Source organism: Pteropus medius, unplaced genomic scaffold (assembly GCF_902729225.1).
Source record: "Pteropus medius unplaced genomic scaffold, Ma_sr-lr_union100, whole genome shotgun sequence".
In the NCBI taxonomy this organism is placed as follows: Eukaryota; Metazoa; Chordata; class Mammalia; order Chiroptera; family Pteropodidae; genus Pteropus; species Pteropus medius.
The window spans coordinates 2,078,785-2,104,508 of NW_024352784.1; the positions used below are offsets into that span (position 1 = coordinate 2,078,785).

The window sequence follows — 25,724 nt, forward strand, 5'->3', positions numbered from 1 at the left end:
CAACTGTGTCATAGTAGGTTGTTTAAGCCACTGCTGGGGCCAATGCTGCAGAGCTATAACAGATACATCAGCTCCTGTATCTAGTAACCCTATGAATTCTTTTCCTCTAATTTTTAACTTGAGTTCGGGTCTCTTTGACTCAATAGCTTGGATCCAAAAGAGATCAGATGAGCCAAAACCTTGTGTACCCCTTTGCTTACTACTCTTAGCATGACCAATTGGATTTGCTGGCAGGATAATAAGCTGTGCTATTCGTTGTCCCACTTGAATTGCAGAAATTTTAGAAGGGGACCCAGTCATAATTTTTATTTCTCCTGTGTAATCAGCATCAATTATGCCAGGATGAACAATAATTCCTTGCATGGTAGTACTACTTCTTCCTAATAGCAATCCTAATGTTCCTGATGGGAGAGGCCCCCACACTCCTGTAGGTAGGGCTTGAATTCCCATTTCAGGGGTTAAGACTGCGTAGGTGGAGGAACTGAGGTCCAGTCCTGTGCTGCCTGAGGTTGCTCAGAAAAGTTCTGTAACAAACATCCCTGGGGATTTCCCTGCTGAGGGATGAAAGTTTGCATTGCCCCGTAACATTGTGCAGGGGCCCGGGGCGGGCCCCTCCATCCATTTCCCTGAATAGATTGGCCCGCCACATTGGTCTTATACTTACAATCTCGTGCCCAATGCTTTCCTTTTCCACATTTCGGACACACTCCAGGCGCCCTTGGGATATTGCCCCTAGTGGGACACTGTCGAATCTGATGGCCTGATTTTCCACATCCAAAGCACACACCAGCATTAATCCCTCTTCCTTTCCCATATTTTGCTTGACCTGTTAATACTTGCTTAATAGATTTTCCTTGCAGTGCTTCAGCAATGGCTATTCCTTGGGTATAAGAAGGCCCAATGTCCGAGCAAAGTCGGATGTAATCTCCAAGATCCCCTTTCTTTTTAAAAGGTCTAATTGTGGCCTGACAAGCAGAATTAGCATTCTCATAAGCTAATAGTTTTACTAGAATAGTTTCGGCCTCGGGATCACTGATAAGCCGACTGCTGCATTCAACAATCTATCAACAAAATCTTGAAAAGGCTCTTCAGGTCCTTGCCTAATCTTAGATAATTCTTCAGTCTTTCTGTTACCATAAGGTAGGGATTTCCAAGCTTCTTTAGCTGCAGTATTGATCTGGGCATAAGCGCCAGCAGGATAAGTTAATTGGTTTACATTTTCTTTATATGGACCTTCACCAGCAAGCATATCATAAGTAATTCCATTATTGGCTCCCCTGTTTAATTTAGCAATCCTTTCACAATGCTCTCTAAAAGAAGTATCCCATAATAAAAAATCTCCACCGGATAAGCAAGCTCTTGCCACAATTCTCCAATCCCAAGGCGTCAGGGCAGAAGCCGTAAGTCCTTCCACCTGAGCCAAAGTAAATGGAGCAGTAGCTCCATATTGAGCACAAGCCATTTTCAATTCTTTTAATACCTTAAAAGGCAAAGGCTCATGTCCCCTGATGTTTTGCCCTTGTTGATCATGCTGATCTATTACTGGAAAAGCCATTTTAAAATCTCCGATATTGTCTCCATTAGCTGCAGCTATTCTAAGCCCCTTCTGTAAGCCAGTCTCAGAATAAGGGACCTTAAGTACAAGAATAAGTTGTCCTTCAGAATTCAGGCCCTTAAATTTCACTGGAGGAGGGTCCATACCAGCTATAACTGTGGGATGTAGAGGATGCAAAAAATCCTCTGGAGTCAGAATTTTACTCGGAATGTCCATAGCAGGTAGTTGCAGCGGTTTACCGCCTCCTTGTTTCCCGCTTATTTGCACAGTAAGTTGCTTAAGTTGGCGCTTAAGCTGATCAATTTCTTTATGAATGTTATCTGGTACTGCGGGTTGGGCAATGCCTCCAATAGCTACAAGTGGAGCTGAATCTTCATCAGGCGAATGATATCTAGCGGCCTCCTCCTCCTCATCATCAGTAAAAATGGAGTCGAAAGGAGAGGGAGGCATCGGAGGGGCAGAAGGCACAACCCCAGCAGCCTCAGATTCGTCATACTCATGAACAATTTTTGTTTTAAGTACAGGTGACATTTGTTCTTTAATCTGATCTCTTTCATGCCTAGGGTCTAAAGAATCTAATCAAAGTCCAAAGCCCAAAAGTATCTACCAGAACCTTAGTAGGTCCGTGGGCATTGTAGTAATCCTGTAACTTTTGACCCACTCTTAACCATGTCTCTAAATCAATTGTCCCTTCCTCAGGAAACCAGGGACAAACTACTTCTATAAATTGCAAGAACTTCATTAGCTGTTGCTGACCTACTTTAGCTCCTCTAACTCTAAGCATATTCTTAAGCATATGTACAAATAGCAGTCGACTATTTCCTTGGCCCATTATATTTTCCCTTTCAGTTTCTATATTACAAAAACTCCTGCATACTCACCTTCACCGCCCACGGCTTCTTTGGCCAATCTCGAGTGCACTCGTCTTGCGGTGGGTCCTTGCTATTTTCCCCCGTTTTCAGGTCCCCGTTCCGGCGCCACTTGTTGGAAACCAGCCCACCAAGTCAAACCAGGTCCCTGAATAGGGGAGCGGGGACTGAGAAAGAGAAGACAGACAGGGTGCAGAAGGGAGAACAGATCTCACAACTGTCTCTCCAAGTTTATTTCTTAGGCTCCTTTTTATACATAATCTGTTCCTTTGTGTATCCCAAGATAACATAGTTAAAGTAACATCTTGAAGATCAAGGTACAATCGAAACTCCCTTCCACACTCCCCCTTCCACACTCCCTTCGTAACTCCTGTTTCTAATCTTAATCTTCTTCCTCCTGGAATTCCTCAGAACCAGCCTTTTCCCTTTTATATGCAAGCAGGCCTCCTGAGATAGTCCATGCACTCTTTTGAATTTTGGGAGCTTTGGCTCCCTACAGTCCTAAGAACTTCAACAAAGCTACCAGGATGAGCAGAAATCAAGCCAAGATATTAGTGAATCAGATTTCTATGACATCTTCCTCCTCTGGTGCCTCTTCTTGGAGTTCTACTGTTAAACTGAATCATGGCTTTTCTAAATCTTTAAAAGGCTTGCAACTCTGAACTCGTTTCCAGTGGAATCTGTTTATTTCCTGGATCTCAGGTCTTTACCTGTGGGGAACTATGTAACACCAGCTTCTATGTGACTCAGCAGGTTAGTCATGCTTCCTTGTTAACTCAGCAGGTTTGCAAATGACTGCATATTGTACTGTGCTTATTTTTCACATGTATGGAGATTGTCATGTCCATCTGGGTCCTCTACTGATGTCTCAGTGCCCCAGATTTTATACACACAGAAGCAATGTATTGGAATTTAACATGGCCTTAAGTCTAACTCGGTAACTGGTCGCTATCCCAACTCTTCTGGCCACATTGTTCTTTTGGCCAATAACAGTGAAGTAATGTGCCAATTTCCAAACAGCTAAATACTGCTGGATCTTCATGTAGTATCTACTTTATCATTTAGTGCTCTTTTCTGATAGACATCTGCTGGTGTTAGGCAGCTCTGGCATCATACTAGTCTTTCCTCTCTGGCCAGAGAGTCGAGATAGAGCCTGGAGTTGACAGAGTCCAGCCAGAGCTCAGCCTGCTCTGCTACCCCCTGTAGGCTGTACCCCACCACCGTTACACACCTCTCCAGCCCTGCTCTCTGCCTTCTTTGCCCTTAGAGAATCCCCTTCCCAGGGTTGAGTGTCTGTATGGTCCCTCTGAGAAACGGCATATATTCATGTGCTGCATTTTTTCTCTTTCTAGGGTATTCAGGAAGCCTTGAAAAGGTATGTTCCCATCGTTGAGCCCCTAGGCAGCCCTATGAGGGATAGTGGGGCCTGACCAGGAGTGGGGAATGGAGACCCAGTACCATCGAAAAGCGGGTGCTGTTCTGTAATCTCCCTCTTTCGTTGTATTGGCCCAAAGAAGCTTTGTTCACCTTTTTTCTTATTTGTATTTGGTCAGATTCATTTTAAGTATTACCAATAAGAATTTCAGTAAAATATGTGATTTCGAGTAGCTCTCCCAAGGAGGGGAAAACAGCAGGTGTCTCTTAGTGCTCTAAGCTCTGAGTATATATAGCCTTTCTCCGTGGCACACCTCTTCCTCCTGCCATGTCAAGTGCACATCTAACTCTTTCCACAGTATCGAAATGCAAATGTTTTCTCTGTGCCAAAATTCGCTGTTGTCAAATAACCATCGTATCTCTGCTTTGCCTGGTGATGCAGGGAGGGGCATCTCCCTGCCTATGTCCCTGACCAAGCCCCTCTTCCCTGTACTAAGGGAAGGCCCATGGGGCAGAGCCAGGATTGCTGGCCCCAAGGCTTACCCCTCCTTCCTCTACCAGGAGCAAGTCTTGGAGCCTGCAGCGGCCAGAACCAGTCTCCCTGCAACTGAAGACAGATTGCCGTGTGCTGGGCCTGAGAGAGATCCTGAAGACGTATGCAGGTACTGAGTGCTGGGTTAGATTGCGATGGGCAGTGGGAGGGACTCCTCCCAGAGAATTAAATGGTTCAGTGCCCTCTGGGTGCCCCAGCTAGCCTGACTCCCACCCATCACTGAGAAATCTGTGGCTGTATTTATCAGAGACCTTGCCCATGCCCCCTGTTTCTGTACCAGTGTTGCCAACCAGGATCTTTTTCCCTAGCTGATGTGCGCCTGGATCCAGACACCGCTTATTCCCGCCTCATCGTGTCTGAGGACAGAAAATGCGTGCACTATGGAGACACCAAGCAGAAACTGCCCGACAATCCCGAGAGATTCTACCGCTATAACATCGTCCTGGGCAGTCAGTGCATCTCCTCAGGCCGGCACTACTGGGAGGTGGAGGTGGGAGACAGGTCTGAATGGGGCCTGGGAGTGTGTAAAGAAAACGTGGACCGGAAGGAGGTGGTCTATTTATCCCCCCACTACGGATTCTGGGTGATAAGGCTGAGGAAGGGAAATGAGTACCGGGCAGGCACCGATGAATATCCCCTGCTGTCCTTGCCAGTCCCTCCCCGCCGGGTGGGTGTCTTCCTGGATTATGAGGCCCATGATATCTCCTTCTACAATGTGACCGACAACGGCTCCCACATTTTCACTTTCCCCCACTATCCGTTCCCTGGGCGCCTCCTGCCCTATTTCAGTCCTTGCTACAGCATTGGTGCCAACAACACTGCTCCCCTGGCCATCTGCTCCCTGGATGGGGAGGACTAGGAGAGCTACCATCTCTGCCAGAGGCCCTGGAATTTCTCCTGGGCCACAGGGGTCTTGGAGGGCCCTGCCCCTGGCAAGGCTGCCTTTGAACTGAGCCGAACCTAGAATCCAAGGACTTTTCTGCCTGGCTCAGTGGTCTGCTGCTCCTGAGCCAGAGTCTTGCACTAAACCACTCCTGTGAAAGAGTTGAGGCTTAGTCAAATGAGCATTGTCCCCTGTGAGGGAAGCCCGACAGGGCTGATGGTGAGGATCAGAATGGCTCTAAGGATTGGGACTTATTTTTTCTGTCGCTCAGGCCCCTCTTCCCCACTCCCTGTTAGTGCCATAATTAAGTCAATGAGGATGATGAAGTAGATCCAACATTCAGGAAACCCGTTAGATGGGGCTTACCGACAAGCTGGAAATATACTGCCCATATCCAGAGCTGGCTTCTCTGCTGAGACCAGTCTGTGGAGGTCTTACCTGAGGTCAGCTGTGACTGAGCCACCTGCGTTGGACCCCAGCTCTCTGACCTCCAAACGAGAGAAATGCATTAGTTTGCCCAGACCACCCCAGTGGTTGTCCCCTCTCTGAGCATGAGTGGGTCACATCGCTGTCTCAGACTCTAAGGAGACCAGTGTCTTGGTCCTGCCCTTCTCTCTGAGTGGCAGGGTCAGGAAACATATGAGCCTTATTCTTGTTTTCACTTTCTGGATGAGGAAACTGAAATGGCCTTAATGCAGCATGCTATTTCTCACAAAGCAGTCAAAAGATTGTAAAGTGTTTCTTACAGTCAAATGAGATTGACAGACTCGTTTTTCAGATCACATGTCTCCTTGTCATTACACTTGGGTCTGAAATACCCTACACGTGTGAAAGATTTTGTGTCCTGAATGGGAAATGGGTAGAGTAGCTGAGTGTCCTACCTCACGGGAGTGTTGTGAGGATCTTGATTCCATCCCCTACTTTTGTTCCCCTCTCAGGACAGAGGAAGGGAAGCCATGGGTTTCGTGTAACGCTCCTGTCTCGCCTCCTCAAGCAGCATTTTTACAGCAGGGGCTTATGTCTCAGGGCCTCTACCGTTAGTTAAGAACCCTTTAGACAGAAAGTGACCGTGCCAGGGGCAAACTCTGGGCCGCAGTAATATATTGTGTATCTATTATACACGTCTGTCTGTCTTTGAATCAGGATGGGGACTGTGACCACAGTGTAGAAAATGGAGATTAGGAAAAGAAGAAAAAAAACACACGCACACACACACAGGAAGGAAGGCTCACTCATTTATAAGCCAGTTGGTTAAAGTTTGAATCTTTTCATGTCACCAAGGGAATCTTCAGTTCTGGTAACTACATAACATTCTCCCTGCCCGTATCTTCTCTAGAATTATGACAGAAGGCAAATGGGGCAAGGAAGTGTGGGGAGAAAGTATAGGACTAGGCACAAAATGTGAGTTTTAGAGCCATATATTATAATGATGGGGAATAAGTATGCTTAAAGTGACTGTTGTGTGTGGCAAAAATAATTCACCACAGGTCTTAAGAGTAATGTGGAATGATTGGCTAGAAACAAACTGCAAGTCAAGTATATGAGAATTAATGGCTTTGGCTGTTGTGAGGGCTACAAGCTGTACATCACATATTGTCACAGTGACTGTATGACACAACCTCTGGTGTAGTTTTCAGGTGAAGGCAGTGACTGTTGGGGTAGCATTGCATAGTAAAGTAGATACGAGGTTACATATAGGCAGAAACAAAGCAATTCCTGTAATAAAGAATAGCAAAAATTGTCTTCTTACTTTAATTATGTTGGCTGTTTATATATGAAGGAGGTACAACAGGCAAAAATGAAGAAATAAACTCATCCATTCAGCTCACCAAGCTTCCAAGTGGCTTCTTGAGCATTAGCAGTAGAAGGGGAATGAACTAGTAAGTCACGTACCTGGTCTTGGCAAAGGGTTGCGCTGACCTACATTGGAGTAACTATATGTGTCAGTGTGGAGGGACTCAGTGGTCCAGAAAGGTGAGAGGCAGGTAGGAAAGGAGCCATGTGGTGGGTAGAGTGCCTGGGGAATTGTTAATAACTTGAGACACAGATCTTTAGGAAGTACTTCCATTTATACATCCATAAATGCTTAGCAGGAGAGGCTAGGGTTTAAATCTTTACTATGGTTTTCTTAGGACAAACCTTGGAAGGTTCCAAGAAGTGAGGATTATTAGGTGATAAGTTCATTAAATCTAGAATGAATTAAGGAGTGAAATGGCTTCATTTGTAATGTACTATTTGGGGGTTTGGAGTGTTTTTTACATTTATAAGCTGATTTGGGTGCTACATTTACTTGTTAGAAGGATTATAAGGTTAAATGACACCACATTGTTTTATGTTTTCTGATTTTTAAGACCAAGTATACTGAAGTTCTTAAGTATATGAAAACTCTTTAGGGTAGTTGCTTATACTTCTCTTCTAAGAACCCCATGAAGAAATTGACTTTGTCTTGTTCACCATTATACCCCCAGTCTAGCACAGTGTGTGTGCGTTGATAAATACTTAAGTGAGGGAACTTTCATCCTGATGCCTAAGATCAAAAATAAATAAGCTGCTCTTGCCCCAGGGGCATGAAATGGTAGCTGATACTTAATTATAATCCTGTTTAAAAACTGATTTGATGGATAATTACAGAAGTGGTCCAGAAGGGAAAGACAGGTAGCTGTGTGCAGTGTAGAGTGCCTACACATTCCCTGAAATGATTATGACGGCACCTCCAACTTTTGATCAATCACTGCAAGGCAGGAGGCAGAATGTGCTTTGCTCATCCTTGGTTTACTAGCAGAGAAACCAAGGGGTTCAGTGCCTGAGCCTTTAGGGAAAAGGCTACTAAATGGGTAAAATGCTTGAGTCCTACAAAAGCAAGGGACAGAGGGCAAATCCTTGAGCTCTCGACCCACAGGAAATCCAATCTCCCTTTTTTTTTTTTCCAAGCAAGACTGGTTGTAATCTCTTAAGATTCAAACATTGAGAGTATACTGTGTGTCCCAGGCATTAGTTAACTTTGCACACATTGCTTCGTGCGATGATAGAGCAAGGGTCATATCTGAATATATCAGGAGAAGCAAAGATTTTGTTTTGGAGTAACTGGAAGGGACCCAGTCCAATTTGGAAGTATGTAGTTCAATAAATAATTGAGTACCAACAGTGAGTCCCAGTTAGCTTCAGGGAGTACTGACATGAATGAAATGCAAAGCTGGCAGGACAGGCTCCTGACAGAAATACTGGGAAGAAATTTCCATTTTGAGTGCAAGCTGGACCAGATCTTTGTCACTTTACATCAGATTCTTTAATATATCTAAAATGCTTTGATATCATGAGCATAGTCAATTCTTTGGGTTCCTTCTGGGAAAAGAATAGTGTGACTTTTCATGATGAAAACCTTACCAAATATGCTGAACCACTCATGGTCTTGATTTGTTTTTGTCATGGCATTGCAAGAGGAGGAGAAATTCTTTTTACTACTCTCTGGGAACTCAGTGCATCACTATCAGATTTTTAGAGGCTGATTTCTACTCCACTGGTATTCAGAAACAATATGTATTCTAGTAGATGAACAAGTCCAATGTCATCAATGGGTATGGATGCTAGGTTGATAAGCAACATATCTGTTTGGAAGAACTACCACGCGGTACTGATGTACACAGGAGTGCATTTACAATAGTCCCTAAAACTACCCCTTGAAATAAGAAATTGGAAGACTATTGGGTGTTACTAGGAACATACAATATGTTGTATTATGAGTTTTCCTTATTCTATTTAATTTTCAATACTCTCTACAAATTAACATTTTGCTCCTACTGGTAGAAAGAAGATATTAAGACTCAGATACAACATCTTGTTATCAACTATATTAGTAAATTATTAAAATTTTAAAATCTACCAGTCAAACATATATATCACTTACATATGAAATCATTTTTTAACATGAACTGATCATTCAGTTAAAGACTTTCTGAAAGGCGTAAATAAAAATAATTATCTGGTGACTGGGAGAAGAGTAGTAATGTTTCAGCTTCACTATTGATATTGTTCTCTATTAACCTTTTCATCCCAAAGCACTCTTCCTTAGAGGTATCCAAAAGAAAGACTTGTTATTTGATTCCTCCCCTTTGTCTCTTAGAGTTAATTTACACAAGCAGAACTAGGTAGAAAAGTAAAAGATGTCCAAAACCGGACTCACATTGCCTTAGTTTCTTTTGCTTAAAAACAACAGGTTGGTGATTAGTACACTGACTCCAACTAGCTTAACAATAAGGGGTATGTTACAATGATATAGAGATATCATAAAGAACTTAATAGGCATAGATCTGTGTGTCCAAAATGAATTGGAACCGGAGACTCAGCTTCTTCATCTCATCTTGCCAATCTGCTTCTCCTGCTGTGCAACCAGTTTCTATTTCCAAGTTCATGTGTTTGAAAATGGCCACCATCTGTGATCCCAAGATTATCTCCTCAGATAAACTGAAGTCCATTTTGACTGGAGAAACACTCTAGTCCAGATGTGAGTACTTCACCCAAGTCGAATGAATTCGTCAATGGTCCAGAAGGCAGGGTCATATATTAACAGTTGCTTCCATATGATCACATGAGGAGATGAGAAATTCTGAGAAAATCAGCCAGGTGATGGTGGGGGGTACTAAACAGATGATTTCTTCTGCAGAGGGACCAGTAGGATATTAAGTTCAGAATGAGTCAGAAGCTAAGGAAAGAAAAATCTTAAATCTGTGTTCTCTGTACAATTTATCTCAGGTCCAGAGACTAGTTAATTGAAACCATTAAAAATGTTGTCAGAAAATAATTGCTTTATTCACATTCTTGCTAGAAATCAAAACGGGAAGCAAAGATACCTTTTATAGCTTTATCTTAGAAGTCCTATGGCACCAGGTGAACCAAACCAGCCCCACAGATCTCTGAAGCATCTTTGAAGTTGGCTGGAATGCTCAAGGTCTGAACAGACTTTGTATTCATGGATGATTGCAGTGGTCAAAGGGGCAGTGCATCAACAAGCTCCGTATTTGTTTTCGTATTTTTTTGGTCCTCAGGCCATAGATGATGGGGTTTAATGTGGGTGGGATGACCAGGTACAAGTCAGCTAAAAGCACCTGAGTGTGTACAGGCACTATATCCCCCCCTAGCCAAGCCACATAAATGGATGCCATCCCTGGTAGGTAGTACAAAGCCATCACCCCAACATGGGAGCCACAGGTGCTTAATGCTTTCAACTGAGCATTCTTTGAAGAGAGACCAAATACTGCCCGAAGAATCAGGTTATAAGAAACAGCAATGAAGACCACATCAGAACCCACAATAATGGAAGAACTAAGCAGACTATAGAGACTACTGGGCATGGGGTCAGCGCATGCCAACTTGGCCACAGCTATGTGCTCACAGTAGGAATGGAGAATCACATTGGGGCCACAGAAAGGTAGATGACTCACCAACCAACTTAATGGAGCCATGAATATCACAGCTCTGATGGCGATGGTCACAGTCATTCCCAGCATCACTTGAGGTGTGAGAATTCTCTTGTAGTGTAGGGGCTTACAGATAGCTACATAGCGGTCAAAAGCCATGGCCAGCAGCAGCCCTGTCTCCACAGCTGTGGTTGCATGGACAAAATACATCTGAGTGAAACAAGCATTAAAGCCGATAGAGCCGTCTCCTGAGGTAAAGATGTTCACCATCTTGGGCACTACGGAGGAGGCCATAACAATGTCCACGATAGCCAGAACACACAGGAAATAGTACATGGGCTCTTGTAAAGCGTAATCCATCCAGATTACAGTCACTATGAGGGTGTTTCCTAACAGGGCTATGGTATACATGGTACTCAGTGTGATAGCCAGCCAAAGATGTGAAGACTGGGATGCCCACAAGGTAGAAGGTGGCAGGGGTTTCCATTGTGTGGTTGTAGAGTGGCCCCAGCATCACAGATGAGACTGCAGAAAAAGATGCAATCCTGTAAGATATTCCCAGCTGTGGTATTAAGGAGAGCCTGGTAGTATTCTCAGCTAGGTGGACCACAGGATCAGACAACTGATATCTGACAAAGTTATCCTGTTCCACTGTTCATCCTCCTCAGTATTTGCCTTGCTAATTTCTATTGTTCAAAGATCAGCTCATGGTTTACCTCTTTTGGGAAGTCTTCTGTGCTCCGCCTCCTCCCCTATCCCATGACAAAGCTAAATTATATACCTTCTGAGCTTTCATGGACTCTTCCATGCTGACTTCTGAGGGCCCTCAACTGACAATTCCAATACTCCATGACTTTATTGTATTCAAGCATGCGTGTCTTGCTCATGGCCTTATTCCTTACACTATGTGTTCTGACCCATAAGTGTGGTTGACAAGTCCATTACAAGATATGTGTTCATTAGAGCAAACAGTTGAATGAATGAATAAGAAATCAGAAGAAAGAGTTCATCTTTGTATGTTCACTTCCTAAAATTTAATAATTTTTGAATGAAACAACTTCCTGAGATTGAACATGTCATATTTTATATATTCATTATAATGCTAGACAAAAAAGAAAAGAAGCATCCTCCCGGTTGAAGAGATTAATGGAGCCTCAAAAAAAAGGTCATTTGAGAACAACATCATAATATTCCATAGGAGATAATAAACTGTCTAGAAATGTTTATAATCCCTACTTTTATATCAGCCTGGATTTCCTCTTGAGCTAGGTTCAATTGATAGATTAAATAGCTACAAATAACACTTTGGGGCTTCTTTATAGTTGAACAACCGTTCAATAGGTTTTTATGATTCTTCAATATGAATAGCTCTGTCTCCATGATAAACTACCAAGACATTCCAAACAACAATGAAGCTTTATTCTTTAGAAAGCCAATTTCTGGGATATAATGGCAAACTGGTCTTTGTTGAAACAGACAAACCACGATCACTGCCACCTCCAAAAAACAAAAACCCTAAACATAAGAAATGCCTTATAATGAAACAGACTGAGTAAAGAAATAATTTCTGCTTCACGATCAGATACAGACACAGCTGCTTCCTGGCTGTTGAGCCAGGCTGTTGAACTTTTCTTCAGAAAGTTCTGATCAAGATCTGTTCTAAGACACTTCCAGCCCAGAACCTGCCTCTGTCTGCGACCCTGGAGAGATATTCACATGAAAACCTGAAGCCAATCACGAAAGAAAACCTTAGATAAGTCACTTAACTCTAAAACATAAATTATAGGATATGTGAGAATTTTTCATCCTTATTTAAAGTATAGGAAATACCCAATCCAAATTGAGATCTTTAAAGATAAAGGCAGCAATGCATAACTCATTTGATGGAGCCTTTGTGTTTATGATAACCCTATGCGTCACCACCACAATCAAATACACATGTTCCCAATCAGCCCTACTGCTTGGTTTCTTCCCTCATAACTCCTTAGTCTCTGAAAATGGTCTCACCATCATTCCAAGGTTAGACTTACCCCTTCTTCCCTCAGCTTTGAACCACAAGAGTCATGTGTTCCCTCCTCCCTCTCATTTCCAGAAGGTGATCTTGGTATCAAAAGTACCCACCAGACCTGACCAGCCTTTATAGTGAGATGGAGGGCTTATCTCCTCCTTTCTAAGGTGACCCTGTCCTTCAGACTCCGTCAGCCCAACACCCAGTTCCCAGGTCAGTTACCCACATCCCTGGAGTTTTCTCTATTAAGACTTCCTGTGATGTGTCCACATTTTTTCACTCAAAAGAAGGGAGATTTATGCTGGACCTTCAGGAGCAACAGGAAAGCAGCATAAGATCAAAGATAAACAACGAAGAGTCACGGTAAAGGGTATTGTCACTTTTGAAAACCTCCCTCTTTCCCCTTTAGACTCTCTATCATCCTGCTTTTTCCCTGGACACTCTGGCTTCCCCTGCCTCTGTCCAACAGCCAAACTAACTCCTCCAGAGACCCTTTTCTCTGTGCTCCACTCCCTGAGGCTTTCCAGGTTGCCTGAGGAGGCAGATGCTTAGTGGATGAAGAGTCTTTGTTTCTTCAAGTCCTCAGAGGATTCCTAAGAATGAGAACATAGAGTGCATCCTGAAAAGAAAACAAAGGGCCCAAGATTAGATTTGTGAAAGCCTGCTATGTGCCTGGTACTCTGCTGAATGCTTTTCAAGATGATCTCATTCTATTTTCATGACCCTCTGGAGTAGCTGCCATTACACCTACATTTTATAAACGAAACTGATGCGCAGAGAAAGTCATAGTAAGCCAGAGAGTCAGGAATCAAATGCTAACAATCATAATTCATTTCACTTTGTAGTAGAACTCCTCACTCTGACTGTATACTTCATCTCTCAAGGTCCACTTCACTGTTCAGTTCCTCAGTTCTGCCTCGGGGCTCATGGTGAACTTCACTGGTTAAATATTTCTCATGACTGTGTTTAAAAGTCTCTTTTGAACAGAGAAGGAAAATAGAGTGTAAGGGGAGCAAGGAAGAAAAGTTTTTCAAACAAAAGGGCACAGACCTCAGCATAAAAATATGAAAACAAAATATTCTCCAAATAGAATAAACCAGATAAGGGAGAGTATAGTGTGGTTGAAGGAGAATAAAAATAAATGAGGCTAGAGTAGTGCATGGCCATATTTTAAAGGTCGTGACTTCTGCCTAGGCATCATTATGGTGCAGGAATAGAGCCAAGAGAAAGAAGACAACAGGTGCAAGATATAAAAATTTTTTATTTTAATGGCAAACAATGTAGAGATAAATGGAAATATGAAGCATCGGGAGATGATGTTACGTGCTTCTAGTTCCACACATCCTCAGCAGCAATAGTTATTAGTGGTTTGAATGGTGAGAGCCTTCATTTTCTTTGTGAAGGTAGGTGTACTTCAAGCCTTCCTCAAGCTAACCCAGCACATTCCTAATAATTGAGGGCAGTGGCTGAAGTTCAATACTAGGCTTAGCATCTATTAGAAGCCCAGTCTTCAAGCCTGCAAGAGAGCTAGTCCCCCAAACTGCTGTGCTAAATCCTATGAGTCTCTGTCGCCCATAGGATAATTCAGAGAACAAGTCACAATGTAAACCTAAACAACAACGTGAACAATGACAGGAAAAGTGGGCAACCAATGCAGGAGGCAAAGGGGGTGCTACTTAAAAGGCCCCAGCATGAGATGAGGCAGCTAAACTGTGACTGTGACAATGGGGACGGATGAACCACTTTCCCTGGAATTCAACCATCTCCTCCTGAGGCATTAGTGGCTGTAGTGGATGCTTGCAAATAGAGGGTGGCCTTAACCTCACCATAAACAGTCCCATGGTGGAAGAGTCCAAGAGGAGGAAGTATTCCCCAAAAGACGAAGACCCAAGATAACAGGACAGTGACATAGAGGTTGTTCTACATGGAAGCAAGATTTCAGCACATTTGATTTCTCCCACCTTTAGAACATCATGGCCTACATAACAAGGAAGCTTACACCTATAATTCACTATGCCAAAGCTTTATTTGGACATGCCTCCTAGGCATAATGGCAAGTGTCAGTCTTATGTGTATAGCTGTGTTTGTGTGTGCATACAAGCATACATACAAATAAGTGTTGATACACATTCCCATTTCAATCACACAGCCCTTTTTGCTTGAGCTACTTTTTATTAGGACCTTGTCATATCTTACAAGGGAAGAATTTCATTTTGTGATGTGAGGAACCAGCCCCAAAACCACCTAATGAAAATGGTTTATGAGATTTCAGTTGCTTCTTCACAAAAGTGTCTCTTTATTATGGAAAACACAGCAGAATTTTCCAAACAGCAGAATAACTCTCCTTAGAGTTGGATCAGTTTAATAAGTATCTTGAGGTCAGGATTTAGAGAGATACATCAATGATTTACGATCTTTGACTTTCTGTCATGAGAATCTATTACTTCCAACTCCCTACATGCATCTTAACCTAATGTTTCCATTACTAGAAAGCTAACCAATAAAACAATATTTAAGTGAGCATTTAATTTTATTTACCAGATTTATCTGTTTTTCATGTTTTAGTTCTAATAGCATTGTCTCTATTTCATGTTTGAATGAAAAGCAACAATCAAAATTGAGACAGTGAATGTATTTTTGTTACGATGTCTGTTTTCTATATCTGATTTTTGTTTACTTTGGTCTTAATTATATTTTAAAATGATAACTTTTATTATATCTGCTTTATGATTTCTTAACCAGGAAGAAGGATGACTTAAGTTCAGGGTAATAATTCATCTGCTGATGGACATTTGGGTTGTTTCCACATCTTGACTATCGTGAATAGTGCTACAGTGAATATAAGGGTGCAAGTATCACTTCAAAATTCTGATTTCAACTCAGAATAAAACTTAAAAGGAATAACAATGGGAGAGTTCATTCTTCAATCAGGAAAAGTTAGATGGTTGATGGTTTATTTCCTTCACCCATCCCCAAGTCCCCTCAGAAGACTAATCAGTTATGAAGGTTTCCTAGTAGTAGACTGTGTAGCACTTCACAAATCCCCCTTCAGGACTGAAGCACTTACTCACTCCACAGCTGAGTGTCAGGCTCTGAGGGCTCACAGCTACATTCTTCTCCTGGAATTACCTTCAGCCAAAGGATGTTGCATCACCCTAAGTGATGCATCCTCGTAATGTAATGATTGCATTCAGTGACTGATTAATCCTGAGCATAAAACTGTCCCCTTGCCCAATTCAAGACAAGTGTATAGGATCAGAATTCCTCATAGGTTCAATCAGCTGAGAATTCTGATGAAACTACATTGTAATTCACCTTCTCCCTCTGTTTTTCCTTCACAGCTGCTTGGAGCTTATGTTCCTGAGCATATTCCATGCTAAACTTTCTGCAGGAAAAGGTCTGAGTCTGTTTCTGGGACTTAGACAATTGATAGCAGGAATAACCCTGGAAAGTAGACTCCACTGTAATTACAAGCTGGCAGTCTTGTAATTATAATAACTCAGAAGACTGTCTAATTGGAGCATAATTCAAGTAGGAGAGTCTTCTTTATCATGCTGGGACATACATACTCCCTTTTTCTTTTGCTATATTAAAAGGTAATTTTTAGGGGTAGGAAAAGTTAGCTAATAATGGGTGTGTGTCTTCACAAACTCAGGTTGGTTCTAGAGCATGTGGAATGGTGTAATGTGATTATTTTTTTAGCTTCTTTTCTTTACTATCAAATTTAAGATTCTAGCCCATTTCTGATAGGTGCAACTTTTTTCTTGTGAATCCTGATAAATGCTAGAGGGTGAATTATCATATTGTAGTTACAGTTGGACACACTCAAGAGTTTCCTAGTTTAAAAAGAAAAAAAAAAACACCAGTCCTCAGCTGTCAGGTTGGTTTTAATAGATCCAGGAAGCTCATTAGCTTCAGCCACTAAGGACATAACCTCTGACCAATCATGTGCTCTCGCCCTCTGCTTGCATAAGACTTGCCGCAGGTTGTGGGATTTTTACACTACTGACTGAAGGGGGAGTTGGGCCTGAGTAGCTGGAAAGAGTCCTGCAGATGTTGAAGTTAGTTTCTCTTTTCTGTCACTGTCTGTTTCTCTCTGCTTTTCTGTTTCTGGGTTCTGTGAAAGATGAGGAATTTGCTGCTGCTTAGCTATGGGAAAGACAAGCAAAATGAATTAGTCCCTTTTCCTTTCATCTCACTCAGACTCATAAAATGTGCCCAAGAAGTGACTTGGGTAATAAACTCAACATTCTTTTCACAGACAAAAAGGTGAAACGTACTACTGAGTTTAAGAAAGGCTTAAGCTGATCAAATACCAGAAATTACCTCTTCAGATGGAATTTATTTCTATCCCTGCTTCTTTTACTTGGTGTGGCAGGGGCGGGGGGTGAGAGGGGGCTGTTGGATACTCTGAGACTGGGAATACCTCTCCAATAATGCTGGCTAAGGGGCTGGGATGGAAGCATCAATACTGCTTTCACTAGGTTTTGCTTTTCTAATTCTCTGACATCCCTTACACTGGAAGGTGTAAGAAAAACCTTGCGTTGGCTCAAGCTTCAGTTCTAACTTTAGCCTAAATTATTAAAACTATTCTCCCCATGCATGATAGAGAAAATTATGGGCTACTTTCTCTCCTGTTGTGACTCAAAACATCCCCAACTAGAGGGAAGCTACTTACATGTATTGCTCCTTTTCCTCTTGGTGCTTTCACTAGTCTGACTTTATAGCTATCTCCTACCCCAAAGCCATCCAAACTTTCCACAAAGAACTCAGAATTTTTAACTCATTTTGTAGGATATGTGCCTCTTCTGATACCTATTATTAAACAAAGCTTGGTTGTGAGTAAAAAAAAAATGACTTAGTCACTTTTTCTTTCATCTCACTCAGTCACAAAACATGCCCAAGAAGTCGAGACTTGGGCAATATATTCAACATTCTTTCCTTTCACTAACAAGAAAATGAAACTTACTACTGAGCTGAAGAAACGTTTTAGACTGGTCAAATGCTAGATGCTACCTCTTCAGGTGAAACTCATTCCTTGTATCCTTTCCAGACATAAGAGCTGTCTAACTTTCCAGATTCTTTCTGTTCCTCTTAATCTTCATAGCTTAAAATCTGAGAGACACTCTGGTGTACAATTAAGTTCAGATTCCATCTGTCTTGCTGGAGTTTGGAAGGCAGAGCACAAGGCTTGAGACTGACTTTTACTGGGGGATAGACTATACTACCTCTAAGGTCCTGGAATTCCTGCTGTTCAGCTCTGGAATGTATACAGGCTGGGGGATGGAGTCGGACCAGTAAATGGGATTGTGATGCTGATCCTTAGTTTTCCACCTTCCCTCACACTCGGGCTACTTCTGTTCGCTGGGAATGTAAGAATCCTGATACAGGCAGAAAAAGCCATGAAATTCATTCAGACCCTGTCGACAGGTGAAAACTCAGCTTTTCCTATAGGACTCATTTATCTCGAAGAGAATTCAGTTTTTCCTTAAAGTACATGAAGAATTACTTCTGACTGATCAAAGGAGGGCTGAACTATGTCCTTAATTAAGAAGCTCATAGATGCTACTTATCCCTGTCAAGACAGCTGCAGTTAAATAGCCTCATCTGTGGTTGGCTTCCTTTGGAGAGCACTTACCTTGATCCAGTGTAGAATGAACTCTTGTTTCATACTGTGATGGTTCCTGATAAAGATATCTCAGGACCCTGTTTCCTAGCAACTGAGTCTTTATTTTGGATTTCATAAGTGGACCAACTATCCACTAAAGCCCATTAGTGTGGTAAAAAGTGGCCGCTGCCACATCTTGGCGGAGAGGAAGGTGGTAAAAACGTGGATCAAAGGGTGAGGGGAAGGAGTTTATAGCAAAGAAAGAAAAGAGCAGAGACAAAGAAAACTTCAGGGTCAGGAGAAGGTACTCCTTGCAGTAAGGTGCTGTAGGGATCTGGAGCCTCAGGGAATTCCCCTTGGGGATTGCAGCAATGCTGTGGGATCGGGAGTGGCTTCTCAACCTAGCATCTCTCTTTAGCAGCTGGCATTTATACACATAACACTAAATCCCAGTGGAGATCTTAGTTCTTGCTTTGTCAACAGTATTGCTTTGGTCTTATTTTAGGATTTTCATCTCAAAGGAACTGAAAGTCGATGGTTCAATGATGGTTCATGGAACTTGTGTACCTGAAAAATTATTTTTTCAGATCACTTAAGAGCTTTGCGTTTACGGTTTTTACATGATGCCTCTTGAGCTAGGTTCAACTTGGGATGCTTTAAAGCAGGCTTTCACTTATTCTGTTTGGTTTTGTGGGGGCTGTCCAGGTTAGAACTGTCATTCCTCAGACAGGTACATGATAGAGTAACTGCATTTTCAACTCTTATATTGTCTGTCATTGAGGATCTTAAGCCTCCATCAGGGACTTTTCCAGGGTTTGCATGTCCTGTAATGGTATCAAGAATTCCCTTGAATTGATAGGAAACAGTCCCTTTTGGGAACAGGGAAGTCTGGACACTGCACATAAGAGCTATACTGAAGGATGGGATTGCAGATTGGTACAGCCACTATGGAAAACAGGTTGGAAGTTCCTCAAAATAAGTAAATAAATAACTACCTATGGACCCAGCAATTGCACTTCTGGGTATTTATCCAAAAAAAAAGTTTGTAAAGATCTATGCACCCCTATGTTCACGGTGAAGCTATTTGTAATTGCCAAGATGTGGAAGCAACCTAAGTGCCCATCAATAGATGATTGGATAAAGTACGAGTACACATAGACAACAAAACTTAGCCATAAAAAAAAGATAATCTTTCCATTTGCAATGACATGGATGGACCTAGAGGGTATTATGACAAGTAAAATAAAAGCTAAGTTTCACTTATGCAGAATCTAAGGAACAAAAGAAACAAACTAAAGGAAAACAGACTCAGATGTAGAAGAAACTGGTGATTCCCAGAGGGGAGGAGGATTGGGCTGGGCAAAAAGTGAATGGATGAAGTACAAATTATTGGCTACAGAACAGTCCATGGGGAAGTGGAGTACAGCAAATAGAATGTAGTCAATATTGTAATGGCTGTGTGTAGTGTCAGCTGGGTGCTAGAGTAATTGTGAGATCGCTTCATAAATACATAAATGTCTAGCCATTGTATTGTGCACCTGAAAGTTCATAAAACAAGACTTTCAAGTCTCCCCCAAAAAGCTAAACTGAAGGACTTTCTGCAGTGAGGTACCTGCATTTCCTCTCGTCCGCACTAATTGCAGCACAGGCCTTTCATGAAGCCATTCTTTCTAATCTACTTCAAAAATGCTTGTTGCGGGCAATACTGACCTAGAAAAGGAGGGGAAAACCTACACGCTGTTGTCTCCTTCCTCTTCCTATAAGCAGACTGTATTTGGCTGCCTTACTCTCAAGTTCTTTACACAGGTGGCTGCATCGACAGCCATAAAAAATGTGTGTGGGGAGTTGTTAATGGAAGTGTATGGTTAATGCCAATACAGATCATGATTTTTTCCTTCTGGCTGCTGTTAAACTTGCTGCTTCATCAGCAGACTTCATTAATCTCTTCTGCGATGACTGCCAGTTAACACATGCTTAAAGAATCACTCTTCAAATAAAAAGCCATAAACATCCATCCCTCTGACACAGTAGCTTTTGTAAGCAGTCACCTTCTACACCAATGGCTACCTAACGTTTAAAAAGGTTCATTATCCTTGCCCACAAAGACAACTTAGGGATTTATCTAGATTCTTTTAAAATCTTGCCCTTTGGTACCTGGATGGAAACATTGTTCCTAGTTTCCTGAATCCCTGAACTCCTGGTGTTGGGGTGTGAGAATCCTGTTCCTGCTTGCTTCTGCTGCTTGATCAGTGTGAGGACAGCTTAATGAGCTCCCTGTTTTCATGAAGGGATGCATCTATTCCTCTGAAGAGGGGCAGTGTTGGAAGAAATGCTTAGTCCTCTCTCCATATCTTTCTGGCCCCTTCACAAGGGGTGTATATTGACCCATCTGCTTAATGGAGACTCAAAAGCCTCAACACGTGCCCATATTTTTCTGACTAGCTCCTTAATCCTGAGGCTGCTTGTTAGCCTGTGGATGAAAAACAGGCGACGTTTCTTTATGACGCTGGCTGTCGTCTTCTCAGCCCACTGAAATATTGCCTTAGATTGAGAAAAGTGGGCAGGTAGTAATGGCTTTAGGTCTTGGACCCATACTCGAATCCAGTTTAATCAGCCCAGCCTTGGAACATTTTAATTCCAGTGGCGAGGCAACATGGTACACCTGTTAAACATGATTCCAATGTCAGGCTCCTTGGCTTGATTCATGTGCTACCACTTATTACCTGCATGTCCTCTGAATCTACTTAACCTCTGCTCCTCCGTGTTTCCTTGCCTATAAAATCAGGATAACGTTCATGCTATAAGGTGCTTATGAAAACGAAAGAAGCTAACAAATGTAATTGCCAGGCACAAAAATAATTACTTGGCTCCCAGGCATTGACTGAGTACCTACAGCAGTGAGGAACATAACTGGCACTTGGGAACTCCAGTACTTAACTCCTATGGGTCACTCACACCTTTATTGTATTTCCTGGGAAACACCAAACACTTCCTTGCCTCAGTATTTTCAAGTGTCCAGTTTCTTCAGTTTGGAACGTTTCTTTCTCTTTCTAGGTATAGTTAAGTCCTCATCATTTAACTATCAGTCTAAATATCTGTCTTAGAGGAAACTTGCTTAAACCATACATGCTTTTCATGGAACCTTTTCTCCTGCTGGACTGTTATACTGAGAACATGTTCACCCTAGTATGACCAATATCTTAAACATTCTATATTAACAAATGTTACTCCGATAATAAAAAATAGACACTAGAACAGAAAAAAACAATGCTCTAGCAGGAGGAGACATGTTCAATTAACATCTATCAACATGTTAATTGAAAATCAGTGTAGGACACTCAGTACTAGACACACATTGAGAGACCAGAGATGAGCGATTACCCAGATAGAGTGGGTCCATGTCAAGGCTGAAACTAACCATGTTTGAGGTGGTAGCTTGGGCAGCACTGAGTTCAAGCTAGAATTCAGGTTCCAGAAGGTCTGAGATTTTAGGCACCCTGTCCCTTGGAATCGGGGTCATATTATGCAGTCTGAAGTGTCTTGATGCCACAGTGGAGGCTTAGAGAAAGCCTATGTGCCCAAGAATCCTTTTCCCTTGGTAAATAATGTTGAACTATAACAATGACGGTGAATGGGTAAAAAGTCAAAAGGGAATAAGAGGTACAAACTTCTAGTTATTAAATAAGGGGATGTAACATACAGCACAGGGATTATAATCAATGATACATGATAACTTAGTGTGACAGCTGATCACTACAATAAGTCACATCGTAAGATATATAAAGGTAGAATCATTGTCATGCATCTGAAACTAAATGTACGTCAACTACATTTAAAATATTCCAGAAGGGGATACATAAGTTAATAGTGGTTACTTCCAGGAGTAATACTGCTGTTAAAGAGGGGGAAAACTATTCTACTTTCACTTTACTTTTTATTTTCGCTTTCTGTACTGTCTAAAAACATACATCCTATTCAGAATAAATGTTTAATTATTCCTTCCACTGATCTTTTTAAAGCCTGTATTGAAGTCTCTGGGCTACTAGTCTTCCATGTGAGACTCAAAGCCCTGGAAAAGTATGGCTTCCCATTCAAGTCTCAGTCTAAAGAAGGGCTTCTGGCCCCAGGAAGAACACTTACGCTCCTGACTCTCACTTATCCAGCAAGGTACAGGTAATGTCGCCCCTCGCTTATACTTTGGCTTCAGTCCCTCAAATTGTCCATAATACTTGTGTACATACTGAATCATCACATTTTGTTTGATTTATAGGGACAAACCCAGGATGCCCTATTTCCTAACTAATAATGGATCAGTGTCATCCTCTAACCTGGAATCTGAAAATCACATGTCCATCCTTAGGATATGTCCCAACCTCTATGGTTTTTAAAGCCCACAATCTCCCAAAAGACTCCACTTGCCTGTACCAGTACCTAGGCCATCTGTCTCTAGGCAGTGTTTGTCATTCAATTCCAAACTCATCACTTCCCACACTTCTACCTGTGACAAAGATGCTGTGGGAACACTAATCTTTTTCAACTGTGTAGATAACTCTGAGGTGCCAGCTAAATCTTGTTGGGCTTAGGCTGAACCGCTTCAGGGGCAATGTGACCCTGTGGCAGAAGCTTCTTCTAGATGAAGCCTCTTGGCAGGGATAGTAGTCACTCTATCTTATTATAGATGCTAGAACTCAGCTGATGAGTTCTTCCCATTATTCTGAATTTTCAAAGTCAAAGGAACATGGAGGACCAGAAACTAAAGAAGAAACCCAGTATTTAAATAATGTACTGGATATAAGGCATAAATTTGAAAACTGCCTATTCTTGTTCAGAAAACAAATAGCTAAACGTACATCTCAGAAAATGAGTACACCCTCCTCCCTCCCTGCTAACCCTGGTCCTTGCTGGAGAGAACAAAAGGGAACCAAAGTTGCTGAGCCTAAGAGACCAGAATAGAGGATCCTGGGTTCTAGGGATTTAATATCTCTACTGAGTTAAGTCCAAAGAACAGGCATGGAGAATGGAAAGGGGCTCTGTGTGGGCACACGCACTGAAGTAATACACATGATATGTGTTACTCGGTTTTCCAGATGCAGAATCAATGGAATGTATATATAAAAATTATCATAAGGAATTAGCTTATGCAGTTATGGGGGCCGGAGACTGAGAATTCCAAACGGCTGCAGTTCTCAAGGTAGAGACCCAGGAGAGTCACTGTAGTTCCAGTTCAAGTCCAAAAACCTGAATACCAGGGAGGCTATGATGTAAGTTCTATTCTGAAAGCCAGCAGGCTTGAGACCCAAGAAAAACTGATGATTCAGTTGGAGTCCAGAGGCAGGAAAAGTCCAATGTCCAGCTCAAGATAGTCGGGCAGAAAGAGTTTCCTCTTACTCAGACTTCTTGTTCTATTCAGGTCTCCAGTGGATTGGATGAGCCCCACCTGCATTAGCAGGCCATCTGCTTTACTCAGTCTGATACAAATGTTAAAGTCATGGGGATATAAAGTGCAGCATAGAGACCGTAGTCAATATTGTAATTACGTATGGTGTCAGATGGGTACTAGACTTAATCAAGGTGATCACTTTGTAAGGTATATAAATGTCTATCATTGTGGTATATCTGAAAGTAATATTGTAAACTATCATTGAAAAACTTTAAAAATTTTCTCCTACCCAGAAACACCCTCATGGACACACCCAGACTGTTTGACTAACTTTCAGGCCCCCCATGGCCCAGTCAAGTTGATATAAAATTAATCATCACATGATGAATGAGGACATGAAATCAGGCAACTCAAGATGAAGATAAGGGCCCCAAAGACCCAAGTGATGGACAGAAGATGGACTAGGCACTGCAGTTGGAATATAGAGAAAACTGGCATAGGGTTAGAGCTGGGAGATGAGGGGCTGGTCTCCTTGTCTGCTCAGGTGAGAAGGCCTAGAATAAAGGCTGGTGAGAAAAGGAATTGAGGCTATATATCACTAAGTGTAGAAAATTCAAAATGAAAGTGACACTATCTATACTTTAACATACTACCTTGAATTTACAGAACAATGCTCACTGTCACTCCAATGTAAAAACCTTAGTGTACACTCTACCTGAGTCTAAAGACTTTGGGATAATAGAACTAAGACAATAGCACTTCACGGAATACATGAGATATTCTGTGTTTGAGAAGTTAGGCACTAAGGTCAAGGGCTTTAAGTGCCCTTTAACTTATCCATCTTCCCAACAGTGGGAAAGTGTTATTCTATATGGCAAAGTAGAACCTAACATGTCAATCTGGTTGTCCTCAGAACTTGAGTTGAAAATTGGGACAGACTCCAGCAAATACGTGTTGTACCTCTACTGTTAGTGCATTTGGACCTGTGTCTCAAGATTAAGTGTCCTAAGAACTTCAACAAAGCTACCAGGATGAGCAGAAATCAAGCCAAGATGTTGGTAAATTAATTTCTGTATGACATCTTCCTTCTCTGATGCCTTTTCCTGGAGTTCTACCATTGCCATTACACTTAATCGTGGCTTTTCTAACACTTTAAAGGTCTTGCAATTCTGAACTTGTTTCCAGTGGGACCTACTTTTCCTGAATCTCGGGCCTTTCACCTGTGGGGAGCAATGTAACACCAGCTTCTATGTGACTCAGCAGATTTAGTCATGCTCTAACATAGCATGTTTGTTTGCAAAACAACTGTGTATTGTACTTTGCTTATTTTTCACATATATTTGTCTTTGGTTTCTAGCTGGGTCTTCTATAGACTTCTCAGTGCCCCAAACTTTATAGATACAGCAGCAATGTCTTGGACTTTAATATGGCCTTAAGTCTAACTTGGTAGCTGTTTGCCGTCCCAACCCTTCTGTCCATATTCTTTTAACCTGTAACTGTGAAATAAGGTGCCAGTTTCCAAACTGCTAAATACTTCAGAATCTGCATGTAATATCTACTTGATCATTTAGTGCTCTTTTCTGATAGAAGCTCTCTGCTGGGTGTTAGCCCCATAGAGATAATTTGTCTACTCCCATATGCCCATCCACATTCTTCTACTCCATATACTTGTCCCTAGTTTTTTCCTTCCAGGCCTCTGACCAGAAGTTAGGCCATTTGTCATTGCCAATTAGTGTATATGTAGTCATGTGCCATATAATGACGTTTCAGTCAACTATGAATATCATATATAACGTTAGTCCCATGAGATGCTAATGGAGCCAAAAAATTCCTATCCCCTTGAGATGTTGTAGCTGTAATAACATTGTAGCACAAAGATTACAAAAATCAACAGGGCTGAAATTGACATGGCAAGCCACTTTAACTTGGATATAGATGAGGGTGATGTTGAGGAGCTTTTAGAGGTGGTTCCCTGAGGAAGACTAAAGAGTTGGAACTGGAACAGGAATGCGTGGCTGAAGAGGAGGCAAGAAAAGGAAACTGTAGGAGGGGAAAAAACCCTCAAGAAAACTCTGAAGGA

The 25,724-nt window shown here is 42.0% G+C and overlaps 2 protein-coding genes across 2 annotated transcripts; one reads left to right on the forward strand and one right to left on the reverse strand.

Annotated features, from left to right (window-relative positions):
• The first annotated feature begins 2,951 nt into the window (after window positions 1–2,951).
• On the forward strand, window positions 2,952–5,962 carry LOC120590513 (E3 ubiquitin-protein ligase TRIM68-like). Its single transcript, XM_039848314.1, has 4 exons — window positions 2,952–2,978; window positions 3,777–3,799; window positions 4,360–4,460; window positions 4,660–5,962. The coding sequence occupies exons 1-4, from the start codon at window positions 2,952–2,954 to the stop codon at window positions 5,208–5,210; spliced, it is 702 nt and encodes a 233-aa protein (XP_039704248.1). The 3' UTR covers window positions 5,211–5,962.
• Window positions 5,963–10,198: 4,236 nt separating this feature from the next.
• Window positions 10,199–11,168, reverse strand: LOC120590514 (olfactory receptor 52I2-like). The gene is given in 2 exon segments (XM_039848315.1): window positions 10,199–11,096; window positions 11,098–11,168. Coding segments are annotated over 2 exon segments (963 nt in total). The 5' UTR covers window positions 11,163–11,168.
• Window positions 11,169–25,724: the final 14,556 nt, after the last annotated feature.

What these genes read in the sequence shown, in the direction of transcription:
- LOC120590513 (XM_039848314.1), top strand. Translation starts at nt 2,952, where the DNA reads ATGAGCAGAAATCAAGCCAAGATATTA. An exon ending in GAAATCAAGCCAAGATATTA is followed by an intron (nt 2,979 to 3,776) that starts GTGAATCAGATT and finishes TTCTCTTTCTAG; the next exon opens with GGTATTCAGGAAGCCTTGAA. An exon ending in GATCCTGAAGACGTATGCAG is followed by an intron (nt 4,461 to 4,659) that starts GTACTGAGTGCT and finishes CTTTTTCCCTAG; the next exon opens with CTGATGTGCGCCTGGATCCA.